General features: G+C 34.5%; 1 protein-coding gene and 1 long non-coding RNA gene across 9 annotated transcripts in view; one reads left to right on the forward strand and one right to left on the reverse strand.

Moving 5' to 3' along the window:
• Positions 1 to 17,915, forward strand: part of LOC309623702 — a 248,219-nt gene that overhangs the window by 163,487 nt on the left and 66,817 nt on the right. The gene's annotated exons all lie outside the window — the stretch shown is intronic.
• Positions 1 to 17,915, reverse strand: part of RAPGEF6 (Rap guanine nucleotide exchange factor 6) — a 233,864-nt gene that overhangs the window by 150,559 nt on the left and 65,390 nt on the right. For 7 of the 8 annotated variants that reach the window (XM_082380768.1, XM_082380767.1, XM_082380766.1 and 4 more), the window contains one exon: positions 17,634 to 17,703. The exons of the other annotated variant lie outside the window; for it this stretch is intronic. In XM_082380768.1, the coding sequence (XP_082236894.1) occupies positions 17,634 to 17,703 (70 nt within the window). The remainder of the gene's footprint in view (positions 1 to 17,633; positions 17,704 to 17,915) is intronic. 8 annotated transcript variants of the gene reach the window in all.

A 17,915-nucleotide genomic window follows, 5' to 3' on the forward strand; every position in this document is an offset into this window, starting at 1 on the left:
GGCGCAGTGGTTAAGAATCTGCCTGCCAATGCAGGGAACATGGATTCGATCCCTGGTCCGGGAAGATCCCACATGCCGCAAAGCAACTAAGCTCATGCGCCACAGCTACTGAGCCTGCACTCTAGAGCCTGGGAGCCACAACTACTGAGCCCATGAACCACAACTACTGAAGCCCGCACACCTAGAGCCTGTGTTCCGCAACAAGAGAAGCCACCGCACTGCAACGAAGACCCAACGCAGCCAAAAAATAAATAAATAAAAAAGTAAAAAAAAAAATTGTTCTTAAAGTCACCAGAAATAAAAACTCCTGGGAATTAAACCAACAATTTTACATATAATAAATTCACTTTTTTTTAAGAGATTATATTTTTCTCCTTTTTGAATTATTTTAAGTATTTAAAAACTTTACTTGGCTCCACTAAGCAGCTCATCTTTCTCAGGTTTTTTCAGGCTCTTCTTGCTTTTTTACTGTTCCAAATGTATTAGGCACAAAACAACAACCATTCTGATGGTATTTTTCATGGGAATCTCATTAAATTCACAAGATAATCTAAAGAAAATGAATACCTTCATGATGATAACTCCTTAGTTGAGAACATGATATCTCATTTTTTGTTCAAGCTGCATTTTATATTTTTGCGGAGCACTTAAAAACAATGTCTTTGCAAATTTAAGTTTATGCTAAAGTATTTTACGTAGTTATTGTAAATATATTCTCTTACATGACATTTATTTATGTCACAGGTCAATTTCTTGATCTCCATAAGAAAATCTGCTGGGATTTTCATGGGGATTACACTTAATTTTTTTATCAATTTGGAGACAATTTATATCTTAAAAATATTGATTCTTTCAACTGATCTAGAGCTGAGGAAGAGTTCAAAAATGTTTTATGGTTTTCTATGTAGGGGTCTCCTATAACTTTTGTTAGATTTATTCTGATGTATATGGATGTTTTTGACATTTATAAATGGTTTGCTTACTAAATTTTATTTTTCTAACATTTTGTTGTTCATAAATATAAATACATCGATTTCTGTATATGAACAGGTACCGAGTGACCCTGCTGAAATGATTTCTTATTAATTCTAAAAGTTCACATGTAGTTATCTTTGGATTTTCTATATGCAAATCACATCATTTGTGACAGTTTTATATTTTCATTTCTCATCTATCTTTTTCCCCTTGCCTAAATGCACTATATAGGACTTTTTAGACATTGGGTTTGGAGTGAGCTTTGACATATTCCCGAATGCCAGGATAAGGTTTTCAATGTTTATTGTAAGGTTTGTGCAGATACCTTTAATAAGATTATGAAAGTTTCCCTCTTTTCCTAGCTTGCTAAAAGTTTTAAAAATCCTCATGAATGGGTTTTGAGTATTATCAAATGCTTTTTTTTGTATCTATAGAGATGATCATCTGACCTCTTTCTCTAATTATATTAATATAATGAATCAGGGCTTCCCTGGTGGCGCAGTGGTTGAGAGTCCGCCTGCCAATGCAGGCGATACGGGTTCGATCCTTGGTCCGGGAGTATCCCACATGCCGCGAAGCGACTGAGCCCGTGTGCCACGGCTGCTGAGCCTGTGCTCTGGAGCCCGGAGGCCACGGCTGCTGAGCCCACGTGCCACAACTGCTGAAGCCTGCACGCCTAGAGCCCGTGCTCTGCAGTGAGAGAGGCCACCACAATGAGAAGCCCGCGCACTGCAACGAAGAGTAGCCCCCCGCTCGCCACAACTAGAGAAAGCCCACATGCAGCAGCAAAGACCCAACACAGCCAAAAATAAATAAATAAATTTATATAAAAAATACATATATAATGAATCATACTGATTTTCAAATACTATAACAATCTTGCAACTATGGAAATAAATTCAACTTTCTCATGATATTTTATCCTCTTTATATATCACTCGGATTTGACTTCCTAATATTTGAAGGTTTTAAAATCTATTTTCATTTAAAAAATGACCTGTAATACTGCTTTTGGGTAATATCCTTGTTAGGTTTTGCTCTCAAAATTAAACTGGGCTCTCACACAATGTTATATGTCACTAGTATCTCAATAAAAAAAAAATTAAACTGGGCTCATTAAGGGAACATATTCAATTTTTTTTTTCTCTGTTTCCAGTTAGACTTTATGTATTTCTTCTTTAAATGTTTGGAAAAATTCACCAGTGAAACCATGTGGGTCTGAATTTCTAAATGGAAGGTCTGTAATTACAGGTTCACTTTCTTTCTATATATTGGATTATGCAGATTTTGTTTGTGTGAGGGTGTGTGCCAGTTTTGGTAAGCTGTGTATTTCAAGGAATTTGACTCTCTAAAATCTCAAACTTATTTGTTTAAAATTTTCATAATATCCTTTCTTTTGTTACTTTTTTTAAAGTTCATTAGATCCATAGAGTACTGTATCCTTTCTCACTCCTAACATTGGTTATGTAGTATCTGTTTTGTTCTTGATTATTTTTGGCAGGGATTTATCAATTTTATTATTCTTTTCTGAGAACAAACTTTTGCCTTTGCTGATTCTTCTTAAGTTTGTTTGACATGCCACTGATTTTTATATTTACCTTTATTATTGCTTGGCTTCTAATTTCTGTTGGTATAGTTTGCTGCTTTTTAATTTCCTGATGTGGATACTTAACTCATCTAAGGTCAGCCTTTCATTCTAACAGCATTAAGGCTTAAATTGCTCAGTAAGAATGGCTTAAAATGAATTTCATGTTTTGATATGCCATCTTCATTCAGTTCAAAATATTTTCTCATTTTCATAGTGACTCTTCTTTGACAAGTGATTTAACGTATACTCCTGAATTTCAAAAGCTGTATTTTGTCCCAGTTGTGTTTTTGTAATTGTTTTTTTAAAATTAATTCCATGGTGGTTAACAACTATAAATTGTTAAATTTAAAATCTTTTCGTTTTTGAGCTTTATGTCCCGCCTATGGTCAACTTTTAAAAATATTCCATGTGCACTTGAACAGCAGATGTATTCTACTATTGATGAATGTAGTGTTCTCTATATGTCTATTAGGCAGAGTGCTGTTTCCTTAAACCTCATGAACCAACCTCCGCTAGCTTCAAACTTATCTTCTGCAGCTTTCTCACTTCTTTCAGCCTTCACAGAATTGAACACCGTTAGGACCTTGCGCTAGACTGGGTTTTGGCTTAAGGGAATGTCGTGGCTGGTTTGATATTCTAATCCAGACCACTAAAACTTGCACCCTTTGGGCAATAAAGCTGTTTCACTTCCTTACCATTCATGTGTTCACTGGCGTAACACTTTTAATTTCCTTCGAAAACATATCCTTTGCAATCACAACTTGGTTAAGTGTTTGGCACAGGAGGCCTCGCTTTCAGCCTATCTCAGCTTTCAACAGGCCTTCCTCACTAAGCTTAATCATTTCTAGCTTTTGATTTAAATTGAGAGATGTGCAACTCTTCCTTTCACTTGAGCACTCAGAGGCCACTGTAGAGTTATTAACTAGCCTAATTTCAATATTGTTGTGTCTCAGGGAATAGGGAAGCCTGGGGATAGGAAGAGAGATGGGGGAGCAGCCAGTCAGTGGAGCAGTCAAAACACATACAACATTTACCGACCATCTTAAATGGGTGTGGTTCATGATGCATCAAAACAATTATAATAGTAACATCAAAGATCACTGTAACAAATATAATAATAAATAATGGCACCAACAGACTTGCTTGATGTAGAGTTGCTACAAACCTTTGATTTGTTTAAAAAAAAAAAAAAGTATTTGCAAGGTGCAATAAAACAAAGTGTGCCTGTAATCAACATGTATTTAGATAAACCCATATATTTATTCTTTCCATTGTCCTTTGTTCCACATCTCTGTGCTTCCATCTGAGATCCTCTCCTGCCTGAAAAGTTCTTTTAGTAAACTGAGTACTGGTCTACTGATGAAAAATTTTCTTAGCTTTTGTGTGAAAATCTTTAAATTCCTTAACTAATGAAGGTAAAATTACCGCTGTGTTTTACTGTTGCTCCTTTAGAAGTAATGGATTTTTTTCTGTCTTACTAGTTTTATGACTTTCCCATTACTTTTGGTTCTCAGTACTTTTACTATGATGTGCTTATGCATTAAGTTTCTTTGTGTTTATTCTGCTTTGAGTTTGTAACATCATACGGAAAAACCTGAATGAACTTTTTAGCCAACTATAAAATCTGTGAGTTGACATCTTTTTACTTCTGGAAAATTCTCTTACCTCTTCTAATAATATGGTCATTCTCTCCTGTCCTTCTGTGACTCCAATTACACAGAGATAAGACCTTTTCACTCTCAGTCTCCCAAGGCAATAGAAATAAAAATGAAAATAAACAACTGGGACCTAATCAAATTTACAAGCTTTTGCACAGCAAAGGAAACCATAAACAAAACGAAAAGACAACATACAGAATGGGAGAAAATATATGCAAGTGATGTGACTGACAGGGGATTAATTTCCAAAATATACAAACAGCTCATACAACTCGACAACAAAAAAAACACCCCATCGATAAATGGGCGGTTGCACCTAAAGCAATTAGAGAAAGAAGAACAAAAAAACCCCAAAGTTAGCAGAAGGAAACAAATCATAAAGATCAGATCAGAAATAAATGAAAAAGAAATGAAGGAAACAATAGCAAAGATCAATAAAACTAAAAGCTGGTTCTTTGAAAAGATAAACAAAAGTGATATACCATTAGCCAGACTCATCAAGAGAAAAAGGGAGAAGACTCAAATCAATAGAATTAGAAATGAAAAAGGAGAAGTAACAACTGACACTGCAGAAATACAAACGATCATGAGAGATTACTACAAGCAACTCTATGCCAATAAAATGGACAACCTGGAAGAAATGGACAAATTCTTAGAAATGCACAACCTGCCGAGACTGAACCAGGAAGAAATAGAAAATATGAACAGACCAATCACAAGCACTGAAATTGAAACTGTGATTAAAAATCTTCCAACAAACAAAAGCCCAGGACCAGATGGCTTCACAGGCGAATTCTATCAAACATTTAGAGAAGAGCTAACACCTATCCTTCTCAAACTCTTCCAAAATACTGCAGAGGGAGGAACACTCCCAAACTCATTCTACGAGGCCACCATCACCCTGATACCAAAACCAGACAAAGATGTCACAAAGAAAGAAAACTACAGGCCAATATCACTGATGAACATAGATGCAAAAATCCTCAACAAAATACTAGCAAACAGAATCCAACAGCACATTAAAAGGATCATACACCATGATCAAGTGGGGTTTATTCCAGGAATGCAAGGATTCTTCAATATACGCAAATCAATCAACGTGATACACCATATTAACAAATTGAAGGAGAAAAACCATATGATCATCTCAATAGATGCAGAAAAATCTTTCGACAAAATTCAACACCCATTTATGATAAAAGCCCTGCAGAAAGTAGGCATAGAGGGAACTTTCCTCAACATAATAAAGGCCTTATATGACAAACCCACAGCCAACATCGTCCTCAATGGTGAAAAACTGAAACCATTTCCACTAAGATCAGGAAGAAGACAAGGTTGCCCACTCTCACCACTATTATTCAACATAGTTTTGGAAGTGTTAGCCACAGCAATCAGAGAAGAAAAAGAAATAAAAGGAATCCAAATCAGAAAAGAAGAAGTAACGCTGTCACTGTTTGAAGATGACATGATACTATACATAGAGAATCCTAAAGATGCTACCAGAAAACTACTAGAGCTAATCAATGAATTTGGTAAAGTAGCAGGATACAAAATTAATGCACAGAAATCTCTTGCATTCCTATACACTAATGATGAAAAATCTGAAAGTGAAATTAAGAAAACACTCCCATTTACCACTGCAACAAAAAGAATAAAATATCTAGGAATAAACCTACCTAAGGAGACAAAAGACCTGCATGCAGAAAATTATAAGACACTGATGAAAGAAATTAAAGATAATACAAATAGATGGAGAGATATACCATGTTCTTGGATTGGAAGAATCAACATTGTGAAAATGACTCTACTACGCAAAGCAATCTACAGATTCAATGGAATCCCTATCAAACTACCACTGGCATTTTTCACAGAACTAGAACAAAAAATTTCACAATTTGTATAGAAACACAAAAGACCCCGAATAGCCAAAGCAATCTTGAGAACAAAAAATGGAGCTGGAGGAATCAGGCTCCCTGACTTCAGACTATACTACAAAGCTACAGTATCAAGACAGTATGGTACTGGCACAAAAACAGAAACATAGATCAATGGAACAGGATAGAAAGCCCAGAGATAAACCCACACACATATGGTCACCTTATCTTTGATAAAGGAGGCAAGCATATACAGTGGAGGAAAGACAGCCTCTTCAATAAGTGGTGCTGGGAAAACTGGACAGCTACATGTAAAAGTATGAAATTAGAACACTCTCTAACACCATACACAAAAATAAACTCAAAATGGATTAAAGACCTAAATGTAAGGACAGACACTATCAAACTCTTAGAGGAAAACATAGGCAGAACACTCTATGACATAACTCACAGCAAGATCCTTTTTGACCCACCTCCTAGAGAAATGGAAATAAAAACAAAAATAAACAAATGGGACCTAATGAAACTTAAAAGCTTTTGCACAGCAAAGGAAACCATAAACAAGACCAAAAGACAACCCTCAGAATGGGAGAAAATATTTGCAAATGAAGCAACAGACAAAGGATTAATCTCCAAAATTTACAAGCAGCTCATGCAGCTCAATAACAAAAAAACAAACAACGCAATCCAAAAATGGGCAGAAGACCTAAACAGACATTTCTCCAAAGAAGATATACAGATTTCCAACAAACACATGAAAGAATGCTCAACATCATTAATCATTAGAGAAATGCAAATCAAAACTACAATGAGATATCATCTCACACCAGTCAGAATGGCCACCATCAAAAAATCTACAACCAATAAATGCTGGAGAGGGTGTGGAGAAAAGGGAACACTCTTGCACTGTTGGTGGGAATGTAAATTGATACAGCCACTATGAAGAACAGTATGGAGGTGCCTTAATAAACTAAAAATAGAACTACCATACGACCCAGCAATCCCACTACTGGGGATATACCCTGAGAAAACCATAATTCAAAAAGAGTCATGTACCACAATGTTCATTGCAGCTCTATTTACAATAGCCAGGACATGGAAGCAACCTAAGTGTCCATCATCAGATGAATGGATACAGAAGATGTGGCACATATATACAGCGGAATGTTACTCAGCCATAAAAAGAAATGAAATGGAGTTATTTGTAGTGAGGTGGATAGAGTCAAAGTCTGTCATACAGAGTGAAGTAAGTCAAAAAGAGAAAAACAAATACAGTATGCTAACACATATATATGGAATGTAAGAAAAAAAAAAAAAAGGTCATGAAGAACCTAGTGGCAAGATGGGAATAAAGACACAGACCTACTTGAGAATGGACTTGAGGATATGGGGAGGGGGAAGGGGAAGCTGTGACAAAGTGAAAGAGTGGCATGGACATATATACACTACCAAACGTAAAATAGATAGCTAGTGGGAAGCAACCGCATAGCACAGGGAGATCAGCTCTGTGCTCTGTGACCACCTAAAGGGGTGGGATAGGGAGGGTGGGAGGGAGGGAGATGCAAGAGGGAAGAGATATGGGAACATATGTATGTGTATAACTGATTCACTTTGTTATAAAGCAGAAACTAACACACCATTGTAAAGCAATTATACTCCAATAAAGATGTTAAAAAATAAATAAATAAAAAATTTTTTAAAAAAGAGAAATGGGCGGAAGACCTAAAGAGATATTTCTCCAAAGAAGACATACAGATGGCCAACAGGCACATGAAAAGATGCTCAACATTGCTAATTATTAGAGAAATGCAAATCAAAACTACAATGAGGTACCACGTCACACCAGTCAGAATGGTCATCATTAAAAAGTCTACAAATAACAAATGCTGGAGAGGGTGTGGAGAAAGGGGAGCCCTCCTACACTGTTGGTGGGAATGTAAGTTGGTGTAGCCACTGTGGAAAACAGCATGGACGTTCCTCAGAAAATTAAATACAGAATTACCATATGATCCAGCAATCCCACTCCTGGGTATCTATCCAGACAAAACTATAATTCAAAAAGACACAGACATCCCTGTGTTCATAGCAGCACTATTCACAACAGCCAAGAAATGAAAGCAACCTAATGTCCACTGACAGATGAATGGATAAAGAAGATGTGGTACGTATATACAATGGAATACTACTCGGCCATGAAAAAGAACAAAATAATGCCATTTGCAGCAACATGGATGCAAATAGAGATTATCATATTAAGTGAAGTAAGTCAGAAATAGAAAGACAAATACTACTATATATCATTTATATGTGGATTCTACAATACGACAGAAATGAACTTATCTATGAAACAGAAACAGAATTGCAGACGTAGAGAATAGACTGGTGGTTGCCAAGGGGGAGGTGGTGGGAGAGGGATGGATTGGGTGTTTGGGATTAGCAGATGTAAACTGGTATATATAGAATGGATAAACAACAAGGTCCTATTGTACAGTGCAGGGAACTATATTCAATATCCTGTGATAAACCATAATGGAAAAAGAGTATGAAAAAGAATGTATATAGGTATAACTGAGTCACTTTGCCATACAGCCATAATTGTAAATCAACTATACTTCAATAAAAAAGAAATCAGCCCAGAAAAAAAAAAAAATTGAAAAAGAAAAGACTGTTTCACTCTATTGCCTGTCTCCTACCCTCCATCATATTTGATTTTTCCTTGGATCTGTCTACAGTTGAGCCTTCAACAATGTGGGGGTTAGGGGTGCTTGACCCTCCATGCAGTTTAAAATCTGTGTATAACTTCACAGTTGGCCCTCTGTATCCACAGTTCCACATCTGCAGATTCAACCAACTGTGGATTGTATAGTACTGTAGTATGTATTTTTAAAAAACCCGAATGTGGGACTTCCCTGGTGGTTCAGTGGCTAAGACTCTGTGCTCCGAATGCAGAGGGCCCGGGTTCAATTCCTGGTCAGGGAACTAGATTCCACATGCCACAACTAAGAGTTCGCATGCTGCAACTAAAGATCCCACATACTGCAACTAAAGGTCCCACATGCTGCAACTAAAGGTCCCACATGCCACAACTGGGACCTGGTGCAGCCAAATAAGTAAATAAATATTAAAAAAACAAAACAAACAAAAAAAACTTGTGTGTAAGAAGACCTGCCGAGTTCAAACCAGTGTTGTTCAAAGGGGCCACTCTATTTTCTTCCCGCTTATCATTCAATTCCCTAAGTCTCTATTCAGCTAAGTTTTACCTTCTGTCTAATCTATCTGAGATTTTACTTTCAGTTATAGATGTTTCTAGTTGTAGAATTTGGGATTAATTCTTTCATTTTATAGTTTCCAATATTCTACTGAAATGTGTATATGTTATCTCTGATATTTGGGATCTCCTGCGAGTTTGTTCGTGTTGTCTGCTTTTTATTCTCTTTAGTTTCTGACCACTTTTAGATGTATTCCATAGATTCTGATATGTAGTATATTTTCACTATTGTTACTTTGCAAATTCTGTAATTTCAGTATGTATTTACTTACCCTTTGACAGAAAGTTGTTTGATAGGTTTAAAAATTTTAAGGTGTAGCCTATATATTTTTTGTTATTAGTAAAGTTTCATTGTATATAATCAGAAAGTGTTTTTAGTATACCTACTTTATGGAAATTACTGGGGTTTTTTTTTTGGTGAACATATGATCAATTTTTGTGAATGTGCATTGGACACCTGAGATGGTGTAGTATAATGCTGTAGAATACAACATATATTCATAAAATCCACCTTACTGTTTATTCTGTTTAGGTCTTCTATCTCATTTTTTGTCTACCTGATCTATTTTAAACTAAGAACAGAGAATTATATTCTATTTTGTAGCATATTTCTGTCTCATTGAATCTCCTGTAATTTCTGCTTTATAGAGAGGGTTTCTATGTAATGTGCTGCACAGAAATTCATGTGTTGTATCTTTGTTGTAAATTGTGAGTTTTAGCATCAAAAAATATGCCCCCTTCTATGTCACAGTTAATGCTTTTGGGATTGAATTCTACTTTGGTATTAAGATTACTGTATCTGCCCCTTTTTTATTTTATTGTTTAGTATACCATTGTCCACTGAATCATTTGATTCAGGAATCACAGAAGTGTCTCTTATAAACAGTATATAGTTGTTGGGTCTCGTTTTGTGAGCCAAATTGAGAATCTTTTCCTAATAAGAGGTGGATGAAGCACATTCACATTTACTGGTATGACTAATATTTTCAGTCTTAATTCTGTGATAACATTTTATAATTATGTGTATTTTACCATACTTATTTCTCTAAGAAACGTGTATTCTTTGTTTTTTAATAAAAAAATTTTTTTTGGTACTTAGGAAGACCTGTATTTTTGTCTTAGTGATTACTTCTGTACTTAAACCGTTGAAATGCCCTTTGTCCTTGTATTCTTTTCCTTTTTCTCATACAATTTTTAAAAATTGAGATATAATTCACATACCATAAAATTCACCCTTTTAAAGTATACAATTCAGTGATTTTTGATATAGTCATGAAGTTATACAGTCATTACCATTATCTATTCCACAACATTTTCAACATCCCAAAAAGGAACCTCATACCCACCCATTAGCATCTACTTTTTCTCTCTATGGATTTATCTGTTCTGAATATTTCATATGAACAGAATCATACAATATATGGCTTTTGCTGTCTGGCTTCTTTTACTTAGAATAATGTTTCCAAGGTTCATCCATGTTGTAGCATGTATCGATATTTGATTCCTTTTTACAACAGAATAATATTGCATCATGTGCACATATAACATTTTGTCTATTCACTTATCAAGGTGATGAATATTTGGTTTTTTCCACTTTTTTAGCTATTATAAATAATGCTATAAACATTAGTGTTCAAGATTTTATGTGAACGAATGTTTTCAATTCTCTTGGGTATATACTTGATAGGTCAATGGTTAATTCTATTTTTAACTGTTTGAGGAGTTGTCAAACTATTCTCCAAAGTGGTTTCACCATTTTACATTTCTACCAGCAATGTATGAAGACTGATTTCTATACACCCTTGCCAATACCTGTTACTGCCCAACTGTCTTATCATTACCCTTTTACTATGTGTTGGCAAAGAATCTTCGTTGGGCCTCTTGTGTTTCTACACATTTTGCTGGGTTTGCCAAGAATGAAAATCCTAACCACTCATTATGTGGGCCATTTCTCAGAGCTGTGTTTGTAGCAAGCAATCTTGAAGGATGAAGTAACATTTCCTACTGGAAAAAGAAAAAGCCTGCTTACTATAAAAGCACCATATTTATTCACCAAGCTCAGTGTTTCTTAGCTGCAGTGCAAACCTACTATATGCGAGGCATCCACCTGGGCCATCCAGCATAACCTACACAAGACCTAGGGAACAAGGGGAACCTACAGAAATATGTTAATTATTATGCTGTTCACTATACCATGAGTAATGAAATTCTCTGTCTCTGACCCAAGACATGTTTTGGTCTCGTGTCTTCTGCCAACATCCATGAAATAACTAGTAAACTGTTAGCTTTTAAATATAGTAAAATCAAATGTTAGACTGGATATTATCCAATTTAGCAGTTTTTATTGGTATTTTAACTCTCTTCCCTTTTGTTTATGCAACAGACAATGATCAGTAAGATTATTTTTTCCTATTTCACTCTCGCTTTTCCTTTTTTATTTGTATTATTTCTACTTTGTCACAACATATAACGTATGTCCAGTAGTCTTCCCCTCACATCCCTACCTTTGTTTTAGTCTTAGCAGTACATCCATGTATTTTAAATGCTCGTCTTCACTTCTTTTGCTGAGGTATTCCCAGTTATCTCTCAACTGGATAAAATATCCTCCAGTAGATTCCTTAAAAAACAGCTCAAGAGTACCTAATTCCCTAAAAACTTACATACTGAAAGCTGTTTTTCCTCAACCTTGATATCTAAAAGAATGTGGCTGAATATAAAAACTTTGGTTCATACTTTCTCTTGGAGTTTTTTTTTAAATGCTGCTCCACTGTTGCCTTGCTTTGGCTGCCTCAGTGAAATTTAAAATGTCTGAACCAGTGCAGTTCTTTTGCCTTTAGAAGTTATGTAACGTTTTTGCTTGGAAGCATAAGGATTTTTTATCTTTCCCCAGGATCCAGTGGACCCTTTCAATGTATACATGTGAATCTTTTTCAATTTCTGGAGAATTTTCTTTGAATATAGCTTTAAATATTAGTTCTTTTTCACTGATTTTTCTTTCTTGGGACTCTAAAATTATGAATGTTATCCCTCCATTGCCTGGCTTTAATTTCCACTATTTTCTCTGACACTTTTTCCAGCTTTAAGACTGCACAGAACAATGTATAAGCTTAAGGTGTACAACAGTGTTGATACATTTACATATTACAAGATGATTACCACCACAGCTTTAGCTAACATCTCCATCACGTCACAGTTACCATTTTTGCAGTAAGATGGTTTAAGATCTGTTCTCTTAGCGACTTTCAAGTATATAACACAGTAATTCTGACACTTTTACTTCATTCTTGTGTCATTTTCATTCACTTGGTTCTTTACCTGCTTTTCTTCAATGCACCTTATTAAATTTTCATTTGACTCTATTCCCCCCGGGGGACCTTATAATTTATTTATTACTAAAATATTTTTTTCTTTGTTTTCCATTCCTTTACTAACTTCATATTCTTTTTACTCCTTTTTGGGGGGGGGGGACGGATTTTTTTTTCCTGGTTTTTAAATTACTGATTCTACATATTTTTTGTTTTTGTTTTTCAAAGTCCTCAATTGGTTGACTGAATATATTTAACTCTGGAGTGTGGCCACACTCTTCATCTGCATGATGGTTTTTCTGGGGTGGGGAGGAATTTTTTTCTCAGTTGACATGTAATAATTTTCATTTTCTTTTATTTTTATAATACCTACATATGGATTTATCAAGTTCCCCTTTTTACCTTTTTGTGGTATTCGGATGGCTTACAAAATTCCTAGTTTAACAGCACCTCTTTTGCCAAATACTTTGAAGTCCAGATGTTTTAAGGTATTTTTTTCTTTTTGTTTTGCCAGTGGAAGGAGAGGTTGTTAAGACTTTGATTTTGTGTTCACTTTGGCTTGTAGGCACCTAAAACTTACCCATGTGCTGCTTCTTCACCACTTAAATGCCAAAGAGAGCTTGTTTCCTTTTTACCTTTTGTCTTAACCCTGAAGCTACGCATTTAGATGACTACTCTGAAAATTATTCATAATATTAAAAAACTTCACTGTAGTCTCTGTTCTGATCTATCATATGCATACATACACACACACATATTTAATTTTAAACTTAGCGTGGAATTAGTCTTCCCAACAGTACAGGTCAACCCTAGGTCCATTTGCTAGCTTCCATTTTCTGTGTTTTCTACAGATCTGCTTGGTTGGCCTTTGCTCATCACAAACCCTTGATAAGGGCTGGGAGTAGAGATGGAGAGTGAGATATAACATGCTGGGAAATGGTGATTTCTCTCTTTTTATTTACAATTATTTTCAAGTTTGAGCATCCTCTGTCTTCAAGTTATGCTGTGAGCATGGTTTGTGTATAGATTTCTTATACCCTTCTTGTAGTTCTACACTGTTTTTAGAGGAAATATTGGGAGACAGGTAGTTAAGTGGTTACCACTGTCTTCAGCTACCCAGAAGAAGAAAGATTTAAAAGTTTAATTAAAACAATGAACTAATAAAATTCTATAAAGCAATACAGATTTTAAAAGTTCAATAATCTTGTCATGGGAAGGTTTTTCTAATAAGCATGACTTCAAAAAGTTGTAAGAGGAAAAAAACTCAACAGATTAAAACAAATTATAACTGACATAAAATTTACTTCAGACTAAAGTTAAAAAATGATAAACAGCTTCTTATAACAAAAGGGGTCATTTACCTAGTAGTAAAAAGCTCTCATGAACAAATAAGGAATAATCCAAGTAGAAAAGTGGGCAAGAGACACGGATAATAATAAGAAAAATAAACCCTCCATAAAGCATATGAGAACATGCACAGGTAATTTAAAACGAGATTTCATTATAATGTGTCAGATTAAGATGACTAATCTATCAGGTAATGAGCAAGGTGTTTAGAAACAGGCGTTCCCAATCACCAGTGGTTACTCAAATTTGTAGACATACGTAATAAAAGTATTTGACAGAACTTATCAAAATAGTAAACATTACTTACAAACATATGTATACTTGGACCAAGCATTTTTATGAGTTCTAAATAATTTCACCTAAAAAATACACTTAGGTATCAAAGATTTATGCTATTACAAAATGTTCAGTACAATTTTGTATTTCAAAGGATGTAATAATAGTGAAAAACTGGAAAAAAAAAAAATCAAGATTCATCAATATGGTGGAATAAAAACAAAATCCTCAGAAACTTCAGGAACAAAAATCTTAAAATTATTTTAGATTATTTTCTCCTATAACTCATAAAGCATTTTTAACTATGCTGATCATCAATAAAATACTGTTTTGGAATTTAAAAATTACCAATCATAAATATATACACTTGATGTGATTATTTGGGGTGATTTAAAAAATTTTATATATACACATACTTTTTTTTCCCAAAACATTTGGGTATAAATTGAAGAGAGAGTGATTCTTGACCCTAAAATATGTCAACATGTATTTCCTAAGAACAAGAATTTTGTCTTACATAACCCCAGTACAATAATCAAAATCAGTAAATTCAATATTATCTAAACCACAGTCCATGTTCAAATTTCACCAACTGTGCCAACATTATCATTTATAGTTACTCCCCTCTCCTGCCTCCAAGATTTAATGCATGATAAAAAGCACTGTATTTAGTTATATCTCTTTTTTTTCTCCTTTAATATGAAACAGTTCCTCAGTCTTTCTGTGATGTTTCTTGACACTGGGATATTTAAAGAGTATAGGACCTCAAATTTTAGAATGTCTTCCATTTGGTTTGTCTGCTATTTACTACTGATTAGCTCCAGGCAGGCATTTCTGGCAGGAATATATCTCAGAGGTGATGTTCTGCCCTCCTCAGTGCATCATATCAGGAGTAGTGTATCACTTTATGCCTATATTGATGGTGGTAGCAATAATTTTTGTTATAGTGGTTTCCTCCGTGTTTCCCCATCAGAAATTTGGTAATTTTTCCTTTCATAAATGATGTGTGGGGAGATACAATGAGACTACGTAAGTATCCTGTTTCTCAACAAACATTAGTCACAAGTTTTGGCATTCATCAACGATTTTCTAACTTAATCATTCCTTCTAGACTTATTAGTTGGCATTTAACTATCAGGAAGAACTCTTCCTTTTCATTCATTCATATCATTAGAAATTAACAAATTCTTTACTATACGGTAGGGTACCATCAATCACTATACATTTTTATTTGGATTCTCAAACTGTCCCAGATTTGGCCAATGGGAGTCCCTTCAATCTGGTTCCTCTGTCCTTTTGCCAGGTCCCTATAATTCTCTGAATATTTCCTTACTTTATAAGGTAGGTGATGGAAATATTTCATATTTTGATAGAGGTAGGTTATAAGTGGCATACATTTGTAATATCAATAAATTGTACACTTAAAATATGTGTATATGTGTATGTTAATACTCTAGCTAGTAGTGCTTTCTACATTGTTATGAGCAAGCAATTTTAAAACTGTCTTAGGTGTAAGTAAATGTTTTGATGATGATGGAAACCAAGTTTCTCACTGTTAGTAAAAGGAGGTACAAATAAGCAAAATGAGAAAAACAGAATAAACTCTAGATTTTAAACACAGGTACACAGATATAAAGAAATAAATACAGAGGTGCATATATAAGTGTGTATGTATGTGTATACATACACTCACACGTATATTTTCTAGCTCTGTTCAGTGAAAGGCCCTACAAGCAATGAAGCACCTGGAGCAATGAAAACAGCTGGCTGCCAGATCTTGGTTCCTAAATATTGCTTTAGAGACAGAAAAGGCTAACTCCCGGTTTGGGGCAAGAAAAGTACAACTCCTCCCTTTAATCTAAAAGGAAAATTAATTTAATTGTTAATAAATTTAGTAATTAACTTAATATCTTAAACTGTACATTTAAAAATGGCTAAAATGGTAAATTTCATGTTAAGTGTATTTTACCACAATGAAACAAGACAAAAAAACAATGTACAAGGCGGATGGAGCTTAATCCACGCATAATTTAGAGTCCGCCCTCTGTATTCATAGATTCAACCAACCACAGACTGTGTAGTACTGTAGTATTTAGTACTGAAAAATATCTGAATGTAAGTGTACTCAGCAGTTCAAATTCATGTTGTTTAAGGGTCAACTGTATATGAGAACACTATGGCAAAAGCACTATTTTTTTCCCATAAAGTATGAGAAATATAAAATACATCAACTGACAAATAACTGAGAAAACAGTACTGCCTGAGTCAGTTTTCTTGCCATGTCCCTCAATGCATTTATTTAGAGGAAAGGGTTCTGAGACCTTAACAGATACGCCATGTATACCAACACTTAAAGAAAATAAATGTAAAACAATACATAGTTTAAGCCTTGAACAAACTTGAAAACAAATAACATTATCTGAATATTTACTATGCAGATAGCACTCTGCAATACTATAGAAGACACAAACAGAATAAGAAATAATCTTTGCCTTTTAGGAGCTTAAAATCCAGTGGTTTATATGAAATTTAGGACACTAAGCTCACGATAACGTAGATGACCCAGTTTGGGGAAGAGAAAACAGAATCTACCTGAAGATGTCAATCTGACTGTAACAGCATGAAATGGAAAAGTGGTTTAGTTTTGAGCCCTGATATTAAAAGACTTCATTAAGAATTCAACCTCGTTTCTCAAGTTTAAATCAAATCAGATGACATGATCACTTACATGAGATGCTAGTAGGACAAAGAGTCCATTCAGTATTAACTATTTTCTGGTAAGGTCATCTCAGAACAAGGCAAAAGGGCGCTGTGTTCTGGACTCTTCAAATGGTAAGGAAAAAAAGTCTTATTTTCTATAGTTACATCAACTACCTAGTTTTCTCAGGAAAAAGTAAAGAATTATTCCTTAAATACACTCTTAAAGTAAAACTATTAAAATCTAAACCATTTCTTACTTGGATATAATTGTATCTCTTTTTTTCTACCTCTTTCCCTCAAGTCCAGGGTACAGAACATGGATGCTCAAAGATTATTAACTAAATTGAATAGGAAAATCAGGGTCCCCTTTCAGAGCTCTTATTTAGATTTTCTGATAGAAGTAGTAAAAGAAATTACCAAATTTGCAACATTTTATATATAATTGCATCCCTTTCAAAGATCAGAAAAAACTTTAAAGTAGATGAAAATGTATCAAACTTGGTATATAGTTTGATGCTACTTAGTAAAATATTTTAAAAGTCACAGTAATGGAACCTCCTTGAGTGTTTAAAAGCCTACTACATTTAAAGTTGAAAATGAAGCATATCAAAAAACAATTCCAGCATTCTTTAAAATTCTTACCACAATCATTTCTGAAGGCTCTAATACAAGACAATCACATCCTCTTTTTCCTCCAAACTGCTTACCAAAACTATAAAAACAGAAAAATAATTTCTTTAGCAAAGGTTATAAATAAAATGCATCAATATAGAAAAACTGAACCAAAAAACCTACATGTTAATCAAGAAATTCTGATCCTATCAGGTATACTAATAAGGTTTTTTAAAAAAACAAAACAAAAACTTCCTTTTACTTGCCGAGATATGTGGTCTCAATACACAGTTGTGTGATATTTTAAAAATT

This window comes from Balaenoptera borealis, assembly GCF_965194805.1.
Source record: "Balaenoptera borealis genome assembly, chromosome: 2".
In the NCBI taxonomy this organism is placed as follows: Eukaryota; Metazoa; Chordata; class Mammalia; order Artiodactyla; family Balaenopteridae; genus Balaenoptera; species Balaenoptera borealis.